The sequence below is a fragment of the Eptatretus burgeri genome, chromosome 8, assembly GCF_056783735.1.
Source record: "Eptatretus burgeri isolate ZD-2024b chromosome 8, Ebu_testis_v1, whole genome shotgun sequence".
In the NCBI taxonomy this organism is placed as follows: domain Eukaryota; kingdom Metazoa; phylum Chordata; class Myxini; order Myxiniformes; family Myxinidae; genus Eptatretus; species Eptatretus burgeri.
The window spans coordinates 65,630,850-65,648,612 of record NC_140968.1 but is presented as its reverse complement, the minus strand read 5'-3'; the positions used below and the strand labels follow the sequence as shown (position 1 = coordinate 65,648,612).

The following is a 17,763-nucleotide window of genomic DNA, read 5'->3' as shown; positions in this document are numbered from 1 at the left end:
ATTTCCTTAGTTGCAAATGATAAAGGCATTGTGTTGTGGAATGATGGAATAATTTTTTATTGGGACTCATCTCCAAATGTAATGACCCATTGTTATTTTTCTGATTATTATTATTATTCCAATGAATTTTGTCATCTGTACCAGGAAAACAATTAATCCCACAGTTACAAAATTTAGTTGAGAGAGAGAGATAATGGTCTATGGCTGGCAGAAAAGCTTAGAGGCATGTGCACTCATTTACCTTTGAGCAGTTTAGCTTGGGTTTGAATCTCAACCCAGCTATAAATTCTTGTATTTGTTTCACATGCAGGGCGGTACGTCAATGTATGTGGTATCGTCCATCAGATGGCCATCAAGCCGGAGGACCTATCCACCAACACTTGGGGTGTTGGTGCACGTGAAAAAAAATCCATGGTGTCTTTCATGAAGAATGGGTGAGTTATCACCAGCATCTTGGTCAAATTCCAAATTCCTGGCATTTATTTGCACAGGCATCTTTTGCCGGACATCACCTTGGCACAGTTGCTCCACATGGTGGTCACTCCCACATAAGGACAAGCTTTTAGGGACTGTCCGTCAAATCTTCTGGCTTGGCATCAAGACTAAATCTTTAGGCTTGGCACCAAGCCTACGTGCAAGATATACCTACCCCCAGTGGTAAAGTTCGTCAAATGTGTCATCTTAGTGATGACATGCATGAATGGAAGGCCAACTGTCTACTATCTCATAAAACAACTGTGAAGTGAGTGAGCTTGGAATATAGATAGATAACGGCCTTAAGTCGATCCCAATGATCTTCATTTTTGACATCGACCTTTAAGGTTTGCATCCCAGTTTAAAAAAAAAAATTGGTTTCAAATATTTTACAGTTCAACATAAAAACATACTTCCGGGTGTTGTTCTACATTTTCACTGAAACAATCGCACTCTTATTCTTGGGAAATTCTCGTATTATGATGATACAAAAGGTAAGACAGTACAGTACAGTAAATTGTCCAAATATATATATTTTATGGAACAATGGGCTAGGCAGCGAATATATGCGTTTTTTTTTTCTTCTTTTAGATCTATTTTTTGACCCCAGCTATAAATTTACAATTTGCTTCATGCTTGTTGGGGAAATACCAAAATGTCAGTTCTATAAAATGAAATTTCTGTGACTAGTGGGTAATGGATGAACCCCAAAATCCTTAAATTCAAATCACAGTCCATTTTGATATGCCTGTAACTTTAATGGCAAAAGATAAAGTTCTGAGGGCATAATTCTGAAAGGTTGGGTTAAAGTTAGCCAGGGTTAAAAGTGTCTATTCAAAACCTTTATCAAGTGGCAAGATATGAGCCTCCCATAATAAACGTAAATTCCAATATGTATTGTCATTTTATATATATATTTTTTTATTTCATCAAAATCTGAGATTGTCACCTGGGGACCCCAATATGAATCAGCATGTTACAACCCACGTGATTGTATAAGATTAACTCAGAGCCTTCTACAGATTTGAATAGAAATGGGGGGAAAAAAAAATATTTCATTGAACACTTATTTTAATGACTGGATGGTTCATATCGAATGATGTTTTACCTCTTATGAAAGTATGGAACACAAAGCACCTCATAACTGGTAAAACTTTCATTCTTTCCACAGAGCCATGCTCAGGAAGCCCAGCAATGCAGGTAACCATTCACAGTGTAACGTTCAAAGCTCTGCAAAGGATCTTTCTTTTCGTGCTGCTGCTTTGGGCAGGGGGCTAATGCCAGGCCAACACTGGAGGTGCTGCTGCAAATGAACCAGTTTCAGGCACGAAAAAGCAAGGACTCTTGTAAACCTTTATAAAATCACTTACTATGAGACTGCTTTTTCAAACTTTGTCCTTAATTTATTTATGATTTAAAGTGGATGGTAAATGAATGTTTGACAACTCGTAACAAGAAGCACTTTATTTTTATTTTTTTTTACATCACTTTTCCAAGTTTACAGGCTTTATCTAAACCTCCCCAACCCCATTTCCCCCACAAAAATTAAACTCCTGGCAGTTTTTGCCTGCCAAAAATTCAAGTCCTCAACAGGACCTTAAGCGCAGCAGCAATGCCACAAGGCAGCATGAATCATTCATCATTCCGATCTCAAATTACCATTTCACTCCATGAAATGTCATGCAAGTTAAAACTAAATTGTGCTTTGACATTTATCTCCTATTACCCTATTCCAATTTTAGACGAGCACAGGGTCGAAAAGTGTAACAAACCAATCAAATTATTTGCAAACAATGGTCATTTTGCACAACTGATTTGTTTCCTTATTTTTTTTTTTTAAAAAAAACAAGGAAAATGGTCTTTCAAACTGAAGAATGCAAAGCATTTCTTATAAACCTCAAAGTCAGTAAAGTTACACCCAGGATCATAGTCAAGACTGCCAAAGGTCGATTTATGTTAAGGATGAATTCCTGAAACTTAATTTCAAGTTTTATTTTTCATTAGGACAGCTGTTTCGCTGTGTTCACCTTTCACATGAGTGTAAAAAGTTTCAAGTGAAACTAGACATTATTTTTTATTTTTATCTTAGATCTAAAACAAACAAAAAAAAATGCCCAGTCTCACATCCAGCAGATTCCCACACAACTAAGGTGCAACAGTTGCTCTAAGCAGATGCCATGGAGTTTAAAAAAAAATGTTAGGGTTTGCAAATGAGTCCTTCAATAACAAGTGCATGTCCAGGGAATGATTTGCACCATTATCTTAGGAGAAAAATAAAATAGAATTAAAAAAAAAAGTATCCAAATCTCAGACATATCCACTTCCCAAACCATTGTGACCCAAAATTTCCTTCTTTTCAGCCAACACGCAGAGTCAAGTCCATCCTTTTTTTTTTGATTTTTGGCATTTGTGCAAACAGTACTTATACCGTTAGCTCTTTTGCCGCTTTTTTCCTTTCTTCATGATCAGCTTGTTCTTTATTTGACCCCTCTTCCGCTTGATTGTCTGCCAGAACAAAAAAAATAAAATGTTAAAATCAACTTCCATGTTAGTTAAATTTTTTTCTCCAAAGGGAAAGTTTACATCTCAACACTCACATTGTAATACAAAAAAAAAGTGATCTCAGTGATGTTAACCTTGCTGGATGAGCGCGGCTGCTGGGCAGGAATGATTCCTGGTCGGGAAAGACCCTGCCGGTTTCCTGGACGCCGTACGCGGTATATTCGCACAAGCCAGTGCTCTGACGTAAAGGCCTCCTCTAAGTGACTCAGTCGGATGTCCTTGTTCCCGATCTCGGCATTCCGTGTCCGATCAAAGCCAGGGGGAGTTCTGAAGTCCAGCTGTAATGGTACAACTTCAATTAAAGGGAGTGACGACTTATGACATGACCAAATTTGTCACGCAGCACAAAGATGGCACCTCCAATCATCACTTTCCAACACATCGGTAAAAAAAAACATTCTTTAAGCAATAATAAAATCCGCATCATAGGATCACACGCACACGTGAAATTTGATGTTATTTTCCAACAGATTTTGTGCCGACTACATGAGACTAACAGATACTGAAAAACAAAATTTGTATCAAGTATGTTATTCTTGAATTTATTCAATCTCTTGAGCAACTTCCACCTTCTTCACTGAATTGCTGTTATCTCTTGGAAGGCTACCAATAAATCAAAACATTCCTTCAGTGGCAGAGCTAAATATGTGGTGTACACCAACTTTGAAAATAGAGACATCCAACGTCTGAGCATCAACTACAAATATATGTAAATCCATCCATTGGGATCATACTCCGTGCAGAGCGTTGGTGCTGCTACTTAAGCAGTCTCCTTGGCTATTGGGCACAATCCTGGATGGGTCGCCACTCTGACAAAGTATACCAGCATGCTGGCACTCATTTTGCTGACCTCAGAAGGATGACAGGCAGAATCAACCTCACCTGGTATTAACTTGATAGCAAAGTGGGATTGGAACTCAGAACCCTAGGATTACAGGCCTATCACCCAAACCATTAAGCCAACACCAGGTGCATGCACGCACGTACGCACACATTTAAAAAGATTGATACAACTGACTTCCTGCCATTTCTTTGTTTTTTGACCGATTTCGTTTTCCTTTTCAGGGTTTGGTGGTGTTACCGTGGTATTTGTTGCCTGAGATTTCTAGCTCCATAGCTCATCTATGCCATTGCCAGTGAAGCAGAAGACAAAGGTGGTGGCTCTTTGGTATGAGATTAAATCATATGTAGACACCTGCCAGAAAATGTTGTTGATGGCACTGTTCAAGTGGAAATGGGCTTCATCACTGAACCAGATCAGGTTGATCCAATTTGAGTACTGCTCCATCCTATTACTGAGCCAATTGCACATATCAAGTCTCCTCATGTCTCCCATCCAAAGGCAAAACCTAGTAACTCATTTTTTGATAAAAACTGAGCTAATACTAATTTTGGAGTTACTAGGTTATAGGCTTCATGTTAGTGTATAAGTTATTGTAATTTGTTCCCTACGCAAGCTTGTACGCTCATGGCAGGACCTAGCAACTCCTACAGAATTCGGTAAATACCACAAAAAACCTAGTATCTCAATGGACCCATCTGATGCCACGCTTTAGTCACATGACATCGAAATGGCAGCGCTCTAACTTCTGTAAAGGAATAATCAAATCTTCTCGAATGGATACGGCTTTAATATATATAAAAGCAGTTTTTCTTTGTTTTCTCAAAATCAATTAGAAGTGAGTTACTAGGTTCTGCCTTTGGACGAGAGATGTCATCTTGACACAGTTTATGCCTAATAGAGATGATTTATGGGAAAAGCTTCAGTTCCTTTGTGAGGATATGCCAGACTGATGTTAGTTTGATGCCGAGCTCCCGGGACTTCTTGAGACTGTCCACTGCAGAATCCCGCATGGCATCGATGTTGGCTTGGCTCTTGGTTACTGATGGTGGCCTGTCACTGGTACCCTTGGTCTGGTTGTACACTGTACCCTTGTGCTCAAAATGTTTCACAATACGTTGAATGGCACAATTTGTGGGTCCATCACGTGTTCTGAGGTCATATTCCCGGCAGAACCTCTAGCGGGTGTCAACATATGATTTAGTCTCATACCAGAGCCACCACTTTTGTCTTCTGCTTCACTGTCATTGGCATACAGTCGTGGCCAAAAATATTGGCACCTTTGCACTTTGTTTCAAATAACTTATAATTTTCTCCAAAAATAAATTGAAATTAATAAAAGTACTTTGTCTCCACAATTCTTTATTTCTCTGTTAATACAACAGAACTTTTGTTTTTGATTCAGAACTTAATATATCCTTTTAAATCAGGAGATAGACAGAAATGGTATTGACAAAATTATTGACACCCGAGACTTAATATTTGGTAGCACAGCCTTTGGACAAAATAACTACAGTTAAGCGCTTCCTATTGCCATGAATGAGCTTCCTACACCTCTCTACTAGCAGGTTGGCCCACTCTTCTTTTGTGCCAACTGCTCCAGTTCTCACAGATTTGAAGGGTGCCTTCTCCCAACTGCTGCTTTCAGATCTCGCCACAGGTATTCAATGGCATTTAGATCTGGACTCATTGCTGGCCACTTCAGAACAGTCCAGTGTTTTGTCTTGAACCATTCCTGGGTGATTTTTGAAGTGTGTTTGGGATCATTGTCCTGCTGCAAGACCCATGACCTTCAACAGAGAACCAGCTTTATGACACTGGGTTGAACATATATAGATATAGAATTTGGTCTCATCTGTCCACAGGACAGTCTCCTTGAAGGATTTTTGCTTGTTCAGGTGTGTTTTGGCAAACGAGTCGGGATTTCTTATGTCTCTTCACAGTGGGGTCCTCCTGGGTCTCCTACCATAGAATCCCCTTTCATCGAGTTGGCAACAGATGGTGCGAGTTGAAACTGTCATACCTTGTGTCTGAAGGTCAGCTTGAATCTGTTTAGCAGTTCATCGAGGTGCTTTCTCTACCATTCGAACAATCCTTCACTGCAATCTTCGATCAAGTTTTCTCTTGTGGCCACGTCCAGGGAGGTTGGTTGCAGTACCATGGGCCTTAAACTTCCTGATAACATTGCGTATAGTGGACACAGGAACATCAATGTCTCTGGAGATGGACTTGTAGCCTTGAGATTGTCCATGCTTGGCTGCAATCTTCCTTGACCTCCTCAGACAATTCTCCATGCTCATTGTGGTGCACAGTGACACAAGCACAGCAGAATGACTCCTTTTTAGTGGGGCAGATAACAGCAATTTTTGAGAGGAATCGTGCAAATGATGATACAAGCATCAAATTTGGCACATTTGTTCTCCAGGGGATTCTAATAAAATCTGCCTGATTGGCCATTTGAAAATCCAAGATGGCCGCCAAGTTAGCCTCCCGAAGTTGACTTCCCGAAGCAAACACATACAGGCCAACGTAGACTGCAAAAGGTGTCTCACGGTCCTTGGAATGCCTGTGGACATCCTTTCCTTCCTTGTACTTGGCAAAGCAGTTGTACTGCAGGAGCTGTGATATAGAAAGGTCAGATTTCGATGCTCCATGCTGGAGTTGGGACTTGATGTCTGCGCCATGTTCGACCATGCATACAAATTGCAGAAGTGATGGTGGTACAGCCTGTTCTTAGTCTGTGTCATGAAACGTGCTGCTGAAATGCGACTTTTGATGGAGCATGTCTCGTCTTATTATCCCAGCAGCTTTCGCTAGATGGATCGCTTCACCGTACTTGGATGCTTGTGTGAGGATTGAGCCGACATCATTCTCAAAAGCCAGCAGAACATCTCGTCCTTGGCGATGAGCTTGTAGCTTGGGGATGTGAAAAAGCAGCTGGTCCTTAAGTCGAGTGGGATGAACATCAGGCGATTCAACACCAAGCTGCTCCAGCCTCTGCTTGTAAAGCATGGTCATATCAGCAAGCCTGAAAATGGGTGGATCTGTACTCTCACTGGCAGTTTTCATCTCACTAATGTCGGTGACCAGTTCGGAGAAAGCAATTGGATATGCTTCCTTCCAGTGCTCCTGTGCTTTCTCTTGCTCCTGCGCCTTCAGGTAGTCTCGTTCTCGATTATACAGTGCCACCAAGCAGGCAGGGTAATATTTCAGTTCTTGTGCTACGACATCTCCTACACTTAGTTTGGCAAGGAGTTTTCTATCACTGAGTGTTTTTGCACATTTGTTTATTCACTTATTCAATTTCATTGTCATTGCTTCTCGAAGTTCACCCCCTTGGGTTTCGCAAAGAAAACATTCTTGTGTTTTAGCTTCTTGGACCTTTCGTGGGAGCCTACTTTGACTGCCCTCATCACAAGCACCTGCAAGGATTGATGTTTTTTCAGCTCTGTGTAACTTTGTGTTGTTAAATAGAAACCTGCAACTCTCATGATATCGTGCCTTGTTTTGTCTCAAGGTTTCCTCTATCCCACCACCTTCGTCAAGTCTTGCAGGGTCGAGCTTGATTGGATGTGCATTTAGTGAGTGAAACAGAGGAATATTCCTTGCCAAGTTCACATACCCATCATCTCCTCTTTTGGCAGGATTGGCCTGGGGGGGGGGGGGACTTTTGATCTTCTTTCTTAACCTCCTGACATAGGCAACACTTGGTCCAGACAGTGTTCCATGATTTACCAGTAGAACTCGCGTCCATGGCCAGTATGACGTTCAGGGTCAAGGGTTTATTCTTTTACCACCCTGTACATGTATAATGGACACTTTCCTGTATGGGATACAACTAGGTTTATGCATCTGCCCTACACCTAGTCCAATCGTTCATCCAGTGTCATAAGTCCTGTGCGATCTGTACACCATCCAGATAACTAAAACCCCGTTATCCTTGGCTCGGCTCTCCCATGCTGGCACGTCCTGTCGATTCAGGTGCGGCTGCCTAACTGATCCGGGGTTGATGAGGCAATATTTGGGACACTAGTAAAATGTTGCAGTATGATGCCAACAATGATGCCAACATACAATTCCTACTTAGCTGACACTGAACCCCATGCTGAGTTTCACAGCAGTGATGTCACCAATGTGCCTTGGTAGTGCCCGACAATCACTCCTTCAAGAAATTCTTTCTTGGCGATGAACTGGAAATGTTGATGAAAGGACTGGTACGTGGCCTGGATTCAATCAGCACATCTGTTTCATCAATTTCGTGCACTTCGAAAATTTGGAGCTAGATGTACTCCATCACATGCAGAGACCTTCTGTGTGCTACCCTCATCTAGTTTAGCCCGCGAGCCAACGCGGTTTACCCTCATCTAGTTTAGCTCGCGAGCCAACGTGGTTTACCAGGGTGTGGCCGATGCCGTGCACTAGCAACTTCTTGGAGCCATAGATGAGAGTTGGGCCAGTGATGAGGACCAGTGCCAGTAGTCCATCCAAGGGATGTGGCTGACTGCTGAAACAAAGGTACTACCTCTAACACTACACCCCTACACCCCATGCATAAGTAGCTACTACTACATACATGTTAAGTCATGCAAACGTATGAAAATCATAAACAAATGTGAAAAATCAGAAAAAGTGTGTGTCAGGGGCTTTAAAGACAGGAAAATCCACTCCAGCAGGTTTGAAAACATAGGAATCCACACTTAGATCATGCAAATCGGACAACTACAAATACTTCTAAGCAAAAAGTCAACTTTGGGAGGCTAACTTGGAGGCCATCTTGAAAAATGGCTGCCATCTTGGATTTTCAAATGGCCAATCAGGCAGATTTGATCAGAAAGCCCTGCAGAACAGAAATGCCAAATTTGATGCTTGTATCATAATTTGCACGATTTTTCTACTATCTACTACACTAAATTCTGGGGAGTTTGGTGGGAGCCGAGATAGCTTACCCCACCTAGGCCAAAAAAACCCCAAACATTTGTTTCCTATTGCATGGCCAAAAAAAAATTGGGTAGGTAGGTCGGGAATTTTTTTTTGACAATTTTTTTTTCCATGAATACATACATTCATATAACTCGATTTAAAATGTTTATTTTCCTTGGTGGTAGTGGTGGTGCACTCGACTTGCTGAAATGCACTATATATATATATATATATATATATATATATATATATATATATATATATATATATATATATATATATATATATATATATATATACGTATATATTAAAAGTTTAACAGCAAGTCTAGTGCATTTTTGCAAGTCTATTGCACCACCACTACACCACCACCACTATTACCACCGTCACCATCACCACTGTCACCATCACCAACACAATAGGTGAAACTAACCGTGAAAAGAGCGATCCACAAAGCAGTCCTCGTGCGCGTTTGACTCAGGCGCCACCATTTTGAAACTCTCACTGACGTAACACGCGGGATTCAAAATGGCGGCGCCCGAGTCAAATGCGCCCGAGTCCAAATTGTCAATAAAAATCGTAGGGTTGCATATAAAAGTAATGGGTCGGTAGGAAACCGGAAACAAACTCCTTTTTTTGTTTGGCCCAAGTGGTCTTCTCACCCGACCCGCAACAATGCATATATATATATATATATATATATATATATATATATATATATATATATATATATATATATATATATATATATATATATATATGTTATGAAAGGAAGTAATGGAGGTGTTTGTGATGGATGAGATGATAAAGTATTCAAACAGTACGTTTCACCAACCTGCATCTCCCCAAAACGGTAATAGGACATTTTGTACATGAGACAATTCAGAAGCACAGGAGAGCCACCACGATCTACACGAAACTCTCCCTGTGGAGTGAAGTAGTCACTTTCCTGGGGAAGCAACATGATAGGGTGGGTTTGAGTTAAATTGCTCCCAAAATGAAGTTATGCATTTGCAATTTCATGAGATCAATTATAGAGCAAACCGTGCAATAATCATCAATCATATTGGGTACTGGCAACCCACCAACAAGCAATATGGAAGGGCTTCTGAAAGCTCAAATACCGAATGTTCAAATGCACACAAACACCTCACAAAAATATTTTACACTATGACTACATTTTGTTTTAATCTTCATATTTCATACAGGAGATAGAGGATGATAAAGTCCCTGTTTATCTTTCCCAAGCAAGCTTGCAGGCATTTAATAAATAAAAAATTACCTCGCATTGTTCCATCTCAAGGGGCTCTCTGACAATCCATTATCAAAAATCTATTTGTAGTCTTCAGTTTCATACAAAATACATGACTAAAGCGTTTGGATCAATAATTGAAAAAACGACTTTTGAACATTCATTCGTTTTGGAATGAAAATTACAAATTTATTTTTGGTAGAAACCGTAATAAATTTTGTATAAAAATAAATATTGTATTCTGAGTTCGTGCCCTCAGTTTCTGTCCTTACAAGGATACAGTTCAGTCCACCTATTTGTTGTAAAACAGGAATTCAACCCCCTCCCGTTATGGGAGCGTCATGTACATGTATCGAAACATTTTACTAAGCTATGGCTTGTTGAAAACAAAATAATTTAGTAAATGGCAAGTTAAAAAATAAAAACCCGATCACAGGCCAAAGAGGTCAAAAAATGTTTACTGATATTAGTGGTTAGTTTCACAAGATTTCACCTTCTATATTTACAAAATTACAATGCATTAGACAATTATCTAAAATAAATGTTAAAAACAAGCGGTTGCACCATCTCGGGGAACTTTTGGGCTATCTTGTACTTGGTTTGATGTTTTGTTCTTAAAACAGAATAAAAATGTGATGCAACCAGCATTAAACCCTGTTTTTTTTTTTTGAGGTTCAAACTACTTTGTCTTTTTGTACCATCCCCTGACCCCCTCCCCCCCCCTCAAAAAAAATCTTCTAAAACGGGACGATTGAGCTGTTTTGGTGTATTTTTAAAAGACACAGAAAACAAGCTCAGAAACCTGAAAATTGAATAAAACTGTAAAAATGAAGAGTTGTATAAAATAGTGCAAGAATACTTGGCAGTACTGGTGTATTGTTTTCATGTGCTGTTTTGATTGCCCCTGCATTCTGCGATGTGTAATGTTATGCCTTTTGTCCCCTCCGTTACATCAATATTAACTTTGCACTTTGTTTAAATTAATGTTTCAATTTCATTTATTTTGTTATTTTAAACTGAATGGATATTACGTGGAATCTGTCAACACAAAGTAGGTTTTCGCTGTTCACAGATTTAAATGCAGCATCGTACCTTTTTATTGCAATCTCAATGTATACATTTGTATCTGCACTGCACATTAAAATGCTCAATGTGTCATGGATGGGTGTCATGTACCATGCCACGTGGTAACAACGATAAAGCTTTTGGATTCTCGTATTCACCGGATATCAGTATATTTGTGGCTCAAACAAAAAAGGGATAACTTAAAAAGTTGGAAGAAAAATAAATAATAGTAATCATAAAAAAAACAAGAACAATGGAATTTCATTTTCATATAGTTGAGGAAATTTAGGGAAGGAGCTACTTGTGTCACTGCTGCATGGGAATAAGGAGGGTGAGGGGAAAGGAGGAAGACCTTGTGATTCAGCAAAAACTTTTGAACAATAAAAATGCCATTAAAATAATCCAAACAAATTCTTATGATTCAAGTAAATAGAAATAGAATCAAACTACAAGGGCACTCGGTAGAGTGCATACCTCCGCCGCGTAATGCCTGATCCACGAGAACATATCAGGCCCATTACATTTTTGAAATATCATGCTATACATTACGATATCGTTTTTGGTCCCATCTCTCCATGGTAAAGAATCACTTAAAATAAAATAAAAATTCTCGTATCAAGATCCGAATTCGGATCTTCACCAAAATCAAATCAATTCGTCGTGGTCACACACCCAACGCGTTCACCAAGTTTCATCCGAATCCGTCCAACTTTGTGAGATATCGTGCTATATTTTAGTCTTGCTCTATATCTCAATGGTGAAGAATCACTTAAAAAATTCTCATATCCGTATGCAGATTCGGATCTTCACCAAAATCTAATCAATTCCTCCTTGCCACACACCCAACCTGAACACCAAATTTCATCTGAATCTGTCAACTTTTTGAGATATCCTGCACACAAACAAACAAATGAACGAGAAGGGCACTCGGAAGAGTGCATACCCCTGCCAGGTAATGCCTGATCCACGAGAACATATCGGGCCCAATACATTTATGAAATATCATGCAAGATATCATTTTTGGCCCTATTTCTCAATGTGAAAAGAATTATTTGAAAAATTAAATAATTATTCTATCAAGATCCGGATTCGGATCTTCACAAAATCGAATCAATTCATCGTGGTCACCACAGCCAACCTGCCCACCAAGTTTTATCCGAATCCGTCCACAACTTTTTGAGACATCGTGCAATGTATTAATTTAGCCCTATCAAGGGTGAAGAATCACTTTAAAAATCATCAGATCCGGATCTTCACCAAAATTGAATCATTTCTTCCTTGTCACACACCCAACATGTCCACAACTTTTTGAGATATCGTGCTATATATCGGTTTAGCACGATCCCTCAAGGGTGAAGAATCACTGAAAAATTATCAGATCTGGATCCAGATTCGCATCTTCACCAAAGTTCATCAATTTTTCCTTGTAACACACCCAACATGTCCACCAAGTTTCATCCGAATCCGTCCACAAGTTTTTGATATATCGTGCTATGTATCGTTTTTTGCCCCACCTCTCAATGGTGAAGAATCAATTAAAAAATTATAGTAGCCGGATCCGGATTCAGATCTTCACCAAAATTGAATCAATTAATCCTTTTCACACACCCAACCTGTCCACAAAGTTTCTTTACAGCTGTATTCGCTCGACATATGTTCCTCAGAGCTACCAGTCCAAATGAAAAATTGGTTACCTTTAGGCCCATTTAAATGTTAGATTAGAGTGACGATAATTGCGAAGAATTTTATACCTGAAGTATGGTCAGTGTACTTTTCCAGTTTCTTCAAATTGAACTGCAGCCATTACCCAGTAAAATAATTTCAAAATACCCAAGCATTCATGAACTAAAACATGATAAATGTCGGGTAAAAACTTTTGCATATCGTATAAACCTGTTCCCTGAAATATTAGTGAATGCGATAAAAACCCAATACTCATCTCCCTAAGCATAGCCATCTCGCGTTTATCTACCTTAAAATCATTCCACAACACTTCTCACCCGGATGTCCCTTGGGTGTTCCCCCTCGGCAATTCGAACCATCCACAGGAACTTGTTTATATCGTCTCCCGAGTAACCGATGACCCCACCGAAGATGATAAGCACGTAGTCCACGTCCAGGCTGCGCATTATGGCGTAAGCTGCCGTCTCATTGGAGGACATTGCTTTTCCCACCTGCCAATGCCATATTTACACAATCACGTTTGCAAGCCATTTTGTATTTGAGACAAATCACTATCCATCAATTATAAGTTTGGCTCAGTGCTTATTGAACATATCCAAGGCCAAAATAAAAGACAGGAACCCAGCCACATATGCTCTCATGTCTAACCTGTTTCACAATACAAAAAAAAGATGACTGTTGCCCTGTCACAAACCCATCGTAAGAAGGTACGATTCCACTGAAGAAAAACAAACCAATACCCATCCCAATAAATGTGGATCCTTAAACAACAGTGAAAAAGAAAGAACCAAGAAGTAAAACAACAACACCACTGCTAGTAACCAAGACGAACACTGCAGGGTGAGGTGAGACACACCAATGCAATGTGGCTGTTGTTCCAGGTGTTGTTATCAACCAGGGTGGTGCGGTTGGCCATGCCCGCAATTTGGTAGCCGTAGTCCCACCAAGACATTACACGTGCGTGCTCTCCTGTGTTTTGGCGCAGCCAATAATAGGCCTCACGGAAATCGTCCAGGATGGTGCGAGAACTGTGGGAAGGGAAATAAAAGTGGATCTATATCATTTGACAGGTCTTGTAAAGTATAACATGTTTAAGACCTATCAACCAATCAAGGTTGTACAACAGACATGCTAATTTTTTAAAATTTCTTTTCTTGAAATGGCCTGCCTGGTAAATTTATTCACCTTGGCAAAATTAAAAGACTTAGAAACCGATTATCAAAAGCAAAAAAGAGAATTTAATGTAATTATGCAATGGTGTGCTCAAAGTTCCCCTTCAAATGTGCTTTGCATTTGAAGCAAATTTGTCTTCAGATGACATCCATACTTGCCCATCATTGTTGTAGGAAGCGAGGACAACGCTGGGACTCGAGTAGGCATTACTGGTGACCCAAGTGCAGTGTACAGCAAACATCATGAGCATCATTAGGAGTAGCATCACAACTATGCTCTTGACGTTAGGCCCGAGACCTTCTTCGGTCTTCTCCTGCTCAGAGGGGTGTCTCCGTAGCTTTCCAGCCTATGGCAAAAAAACCCATCTTTGTGGGAGCAGGATACCGAACAGAAAGACCAGAGTTTAAGTCTCGGACTTTTGTATCGGAGACACCTATGAATGCAGTAATAAGCGCGTCTCGTCTTATCACAACGAAAGCAGAGATTTCAGCGTGATAGTCATTGCACCATTATTGCTCGCAAGTGTGACACGGCAAAACACCACAAACAAAACAACGAACTATGGAGAAAGTGGAGTTGTGATTCACATTAGTGGCCAACAGTGGAAGGACATGCACATCATAACGCTACCTTGTCGTAGAGAGCACTGGTACTCGTACGGCTGTCGTCATCATCACTGTCATCTCCGGAGCTTGTTCGCGTTGGCTGAGACTCGTCTGCAAGGTAGCGCTGGAAGGCGCTGGAAAATGCCACGGCAGCAAGGACACACACCACTGGAGTGAGTGTCAGCATCAGGCGCACCATGACACCAGCAAAGTATGTTGCGCTGATGGCATATAGAATGACTGTGCAAGACAGATGGAGGTGATGGAGACAAGAGATTTGACATTAGACATTTGAGGAAACAAAATATTAGAGGAGGAAATGGGGGGGGGGGGGGTGTTCAAACTTCAAACCAATTATCATTTTTTCTGAATCACGTTGAAGATGATTATCCAGAAATGACAAAACACGAGCCCTTGAACGGGCGGTCTTAATGCGATTTATCATGCAACTGCAATGCTTAACCTCCACGTAATGTGAGAGGGGCACTTCCTGTGGTTTGACAGTACGATCGGCCAGTATGTCTGCAGTGAAATAGTTGCATGGAGTACTTTGAAGAAAGATAATCAAAAATGTATCCACCACACCCTATCCTCAAAATGGTGAGGATGCTACCTCATCAACCAAAAACATTCTCATCTTTCATTTAATGAAGACAAACCAAATATTAAACTTTGTAAACAGGTGGAGCTTATGCTTTTGCCCCCCAAAAAAACAAACAAACACCAAAACAAAAGACAGCAGGAGTGGAAAGGCTTAATTGTATGTGGGTGTTCTCAATCCTCCTAAAAATAAGTGAAGCTTTGTATCATGCACAAAAACACAAGATAAAATCAGAACCTTTAAAAATATTAATGTCGACGCTCATGGAACAACAGGACAACAGAGATCGAAGGATCAATAGATGGGGTGAAGGGTAAACAGCTGGATACAAATGCAAAGATGCGCCACAACAAAAGGAGTTGCGGGTGAAAAGGGGATGGTTATTCACACTTACAATTAAAAATAAATGAGCAGCAACCAAACAAGCCAAACATTTACTGCAACATTTCAATTTATGCATTCTTCATAACCATGTGTATTGGAGGCATGAGCTGGAAGACTCACTGAAAACTCTTTCATCATTAACGTTCTTGATGCAGAGCCAGAGGCCTGCGGGGAAGATGCACACGAGGATGTGCAGGTCAAAGAAAAATGAGACCCACGTGGTTGGCTGGTGCTCAGACACGGAAGCAATAATCGGGATGTGGATCTTGGCATAGCTGATCAAGCGAGGGTTATGACATCAGAATCAAGTCAGCAAACTCCCACCTTGCCCACCCCACACAAGCAGGATGAATGAACAATATTAATATACAGAATGAATGAATGTACAAAAATGGAACTAGTCACTTATGCATTTCAGGACTGACTTTTTCTTTCTTTCATTTATTCATCCAAAGTATAATGTTAGAGATATCTCTGCCTTCTGAGGAGAGGTGCCCCTGATCAGACCGATTTGGATACAAGTGAGAGCTCGAGTGATGACTAAAGCATAGCCCGGATCGGGAAACTCACCCAGTGTCCCAGAGCGAGTAGAACCGTCCACTCCATGGCGCGATGTAGCCTGCAAGGTACCAAAGCTTTGCATACAATTTTTTTTCTTGAACGCAAAATTACATCCATTTAATGAGTGAAGCAACAAACAAGACAGGCAGAAGAGGGTTGGGAAGCTCACCTGTGTAAGTAAAGTAAATAACAGCGAGAAAGACCAGCGTGGCCATGGCCAGCACGCCCACAAAGAAGATGGTCTTGAACTCCTGTCGCGTGAGACAATCGCGCAGGTACTGCAAGAACGCATAGGCTTGCAGCAGTGCAAACACACCTGTATGCAGGCCATATGGTATGGGCAGGTAAAATCAACCACTTGAATCTCAATGTGAAGCAATGGTTGAAAACATGCATGGTTGTGCAATAACTTTAAGCCACTTTACAATTACATCTGCCTGTTTAGTTGTTGAAGATGCTGCAGAAGCAGCACTTTAAAAGAGTCAGTGTTTGTTTTTAAAAACCTGGACCCCATTTCTCAGGGCTATCATGGTAATGTCAATGGAGTATTCAATCAGTATATGTCTGCTGTTGGCTTAATGGTTAAGGTGGTAGGCTTGGGATCTGAGGATCCTGAGTTCAAATCACATTCGCTGTTGAATTAATACGAGGTGGGGTTGACTCTGCCTGTCATCCTTCCAAGGTCGGCAAAACGAGTGCCAGCTTGCCGGTATCCTGTGTCGGAGTGGCGACCCGTCCAGGATTGTGTCCAATTGCCAAGGAGACTGCTAAGGCAACACCAATGCTCTGCACAGAGTATGGTCCCAATGGATGGATGGATGGATTCAATCAGTGGTGGTGGTGGTTATATATATCGTTGTGGTTCTGCGAAGCTGGCACTCCCCCAAGACTAAGGCAGTTGTTTCATCAGTATTCGTTTTTGGTAGCCCTTCCCTCATGTCTAGTGGGTATATGGGACAAAATGGATTGTGAGGGCTTTAAATACAGTAGGTCTATATTCTATCGACTTTGCTGCACACAGTCTTCTCTGCACACAGGCATGTATGCCACAGCCACATATTACCATTAGTACGTTCCGCAAAAACCTCATTCGAACTTAGCGTAATTCCCGAACAAACCATCGCCTCAGATCTTCTCCAGCCTCGAACCACAACACTGCATCATTCCGATAACCATCACAACGTCCTTATTAAAAATCCCAACATCCATTCAAGCTTGCTCACCTCACCATAACCGCTACAACGCCACGCTCGTCTCACCAAAACCGCTACAATACTTCAACCACCTCCCTACAACCGCTATGAATGCCGCAACCGCAGTCACCACCTCAGATGCCCACCACTGTCCTTTGAAGATATTGGGGAACCATGGAAGCTACCTACCATAACAGATGCTTGTTACCTTCGCATTCTGCGAAAGGTTATGTTTTGGTCGCTGTGTATTTATTTATTTGTGAATATGTGTGTTTGTTTGTTATTCGCATAACTCAAAGTATTAAACCGAATTGCATGAAATTTGGTGGGATGATTCGTGATTATCCAAGGACGATTTGATTAGATTTTGGGAGCGATCGGGTCAAAGGTCAAGGTCATGAAAAGGTCAAAAACACTCTTTTGAGCATAACTTCCTTCATAATACAGCT

At 40.8% G+C, this 17,763-nt stretch overlaps 2 protein-coding genes across 12 annotated transcripts in view; one reads left to right on the top strand and one right to left on the bottom strand.

The window, feature by feature from the left end:
• Positions 1-2,303, top strand: part of LMLN (leishmanolysin like peptidase) — a 78,166-nt gene extending 75,863 nt beyond the window's left edge. For 6 of the 7 annotated variants that reach the window (XM_085892340.1, XM_085892342.1, XM_085892341.1 and 3 more), the window contains 2 exons: positions 311-434; positions 1,646-2,303. In XM_085892340.1, coding sequence (XP_085748466.1) covers positions 311-434; positions 1,646-1,787 — 266 coding nt within the window. In that variant the 3' untranslated portion in view covers positions 1,788-2,303. The remainder of the gene's footprint in view (positions 1-310; positions 435-1,645) is intronic. The other variant, XM_085892343.1, reaches the window with a different exon arrangement.
• Positions 1,924-17,763, bottom strand: part of STT3B (STT3 oligosaccharyltransferase complex catalytic subunit B) — a 75,336-nt gene continuing 59,496 nt past the window's right edge. For all 5 annotated transcript variants that reach the window (XM_085892335.1, XM_085892336.1, XM_085892338.1 and 2 more), the window contains 10 exons: positions 16,291-16,437; positions 16,131-16,179; positions 15,681-15,835; positions 14,601-14,815; positions 14,129-14,316; positions 13,654-13,825; positions 13,115-13,288; positions 9,633-9,746; positions 3,111-3,314; positions 1,924-2,979 (listed from right to left, as the gene is read on the bottom strand). In XM_085892335.1, the coding sequence (XP_085748461.1) occupies positions 2,905-2,979; positions 3,111-3,314; positions 9,633-9,746; positions 13,115-13,288; positions 13,654-13,825; positions 14,129-14,316; positions 14,601-14,815; positions 15,681-15,835; positions 16,131-16,179; positions 16,291-16,437 (1,493 nt within the window). In that variant the 3' untranslated portion in view covers positions 1,924-2,904. The remainder of the gene's footprint in view (positions 2,980-3,110; positions 3,315-9,632; positions 9,747-13,114; positions 13,289-13,653; positions 13,826-14,128; positions 14,317-14,600; positions 14,816-15,680; positions 15,836-16,130; positions 16,180-16,290; positions 16,438-17,763) is intronic.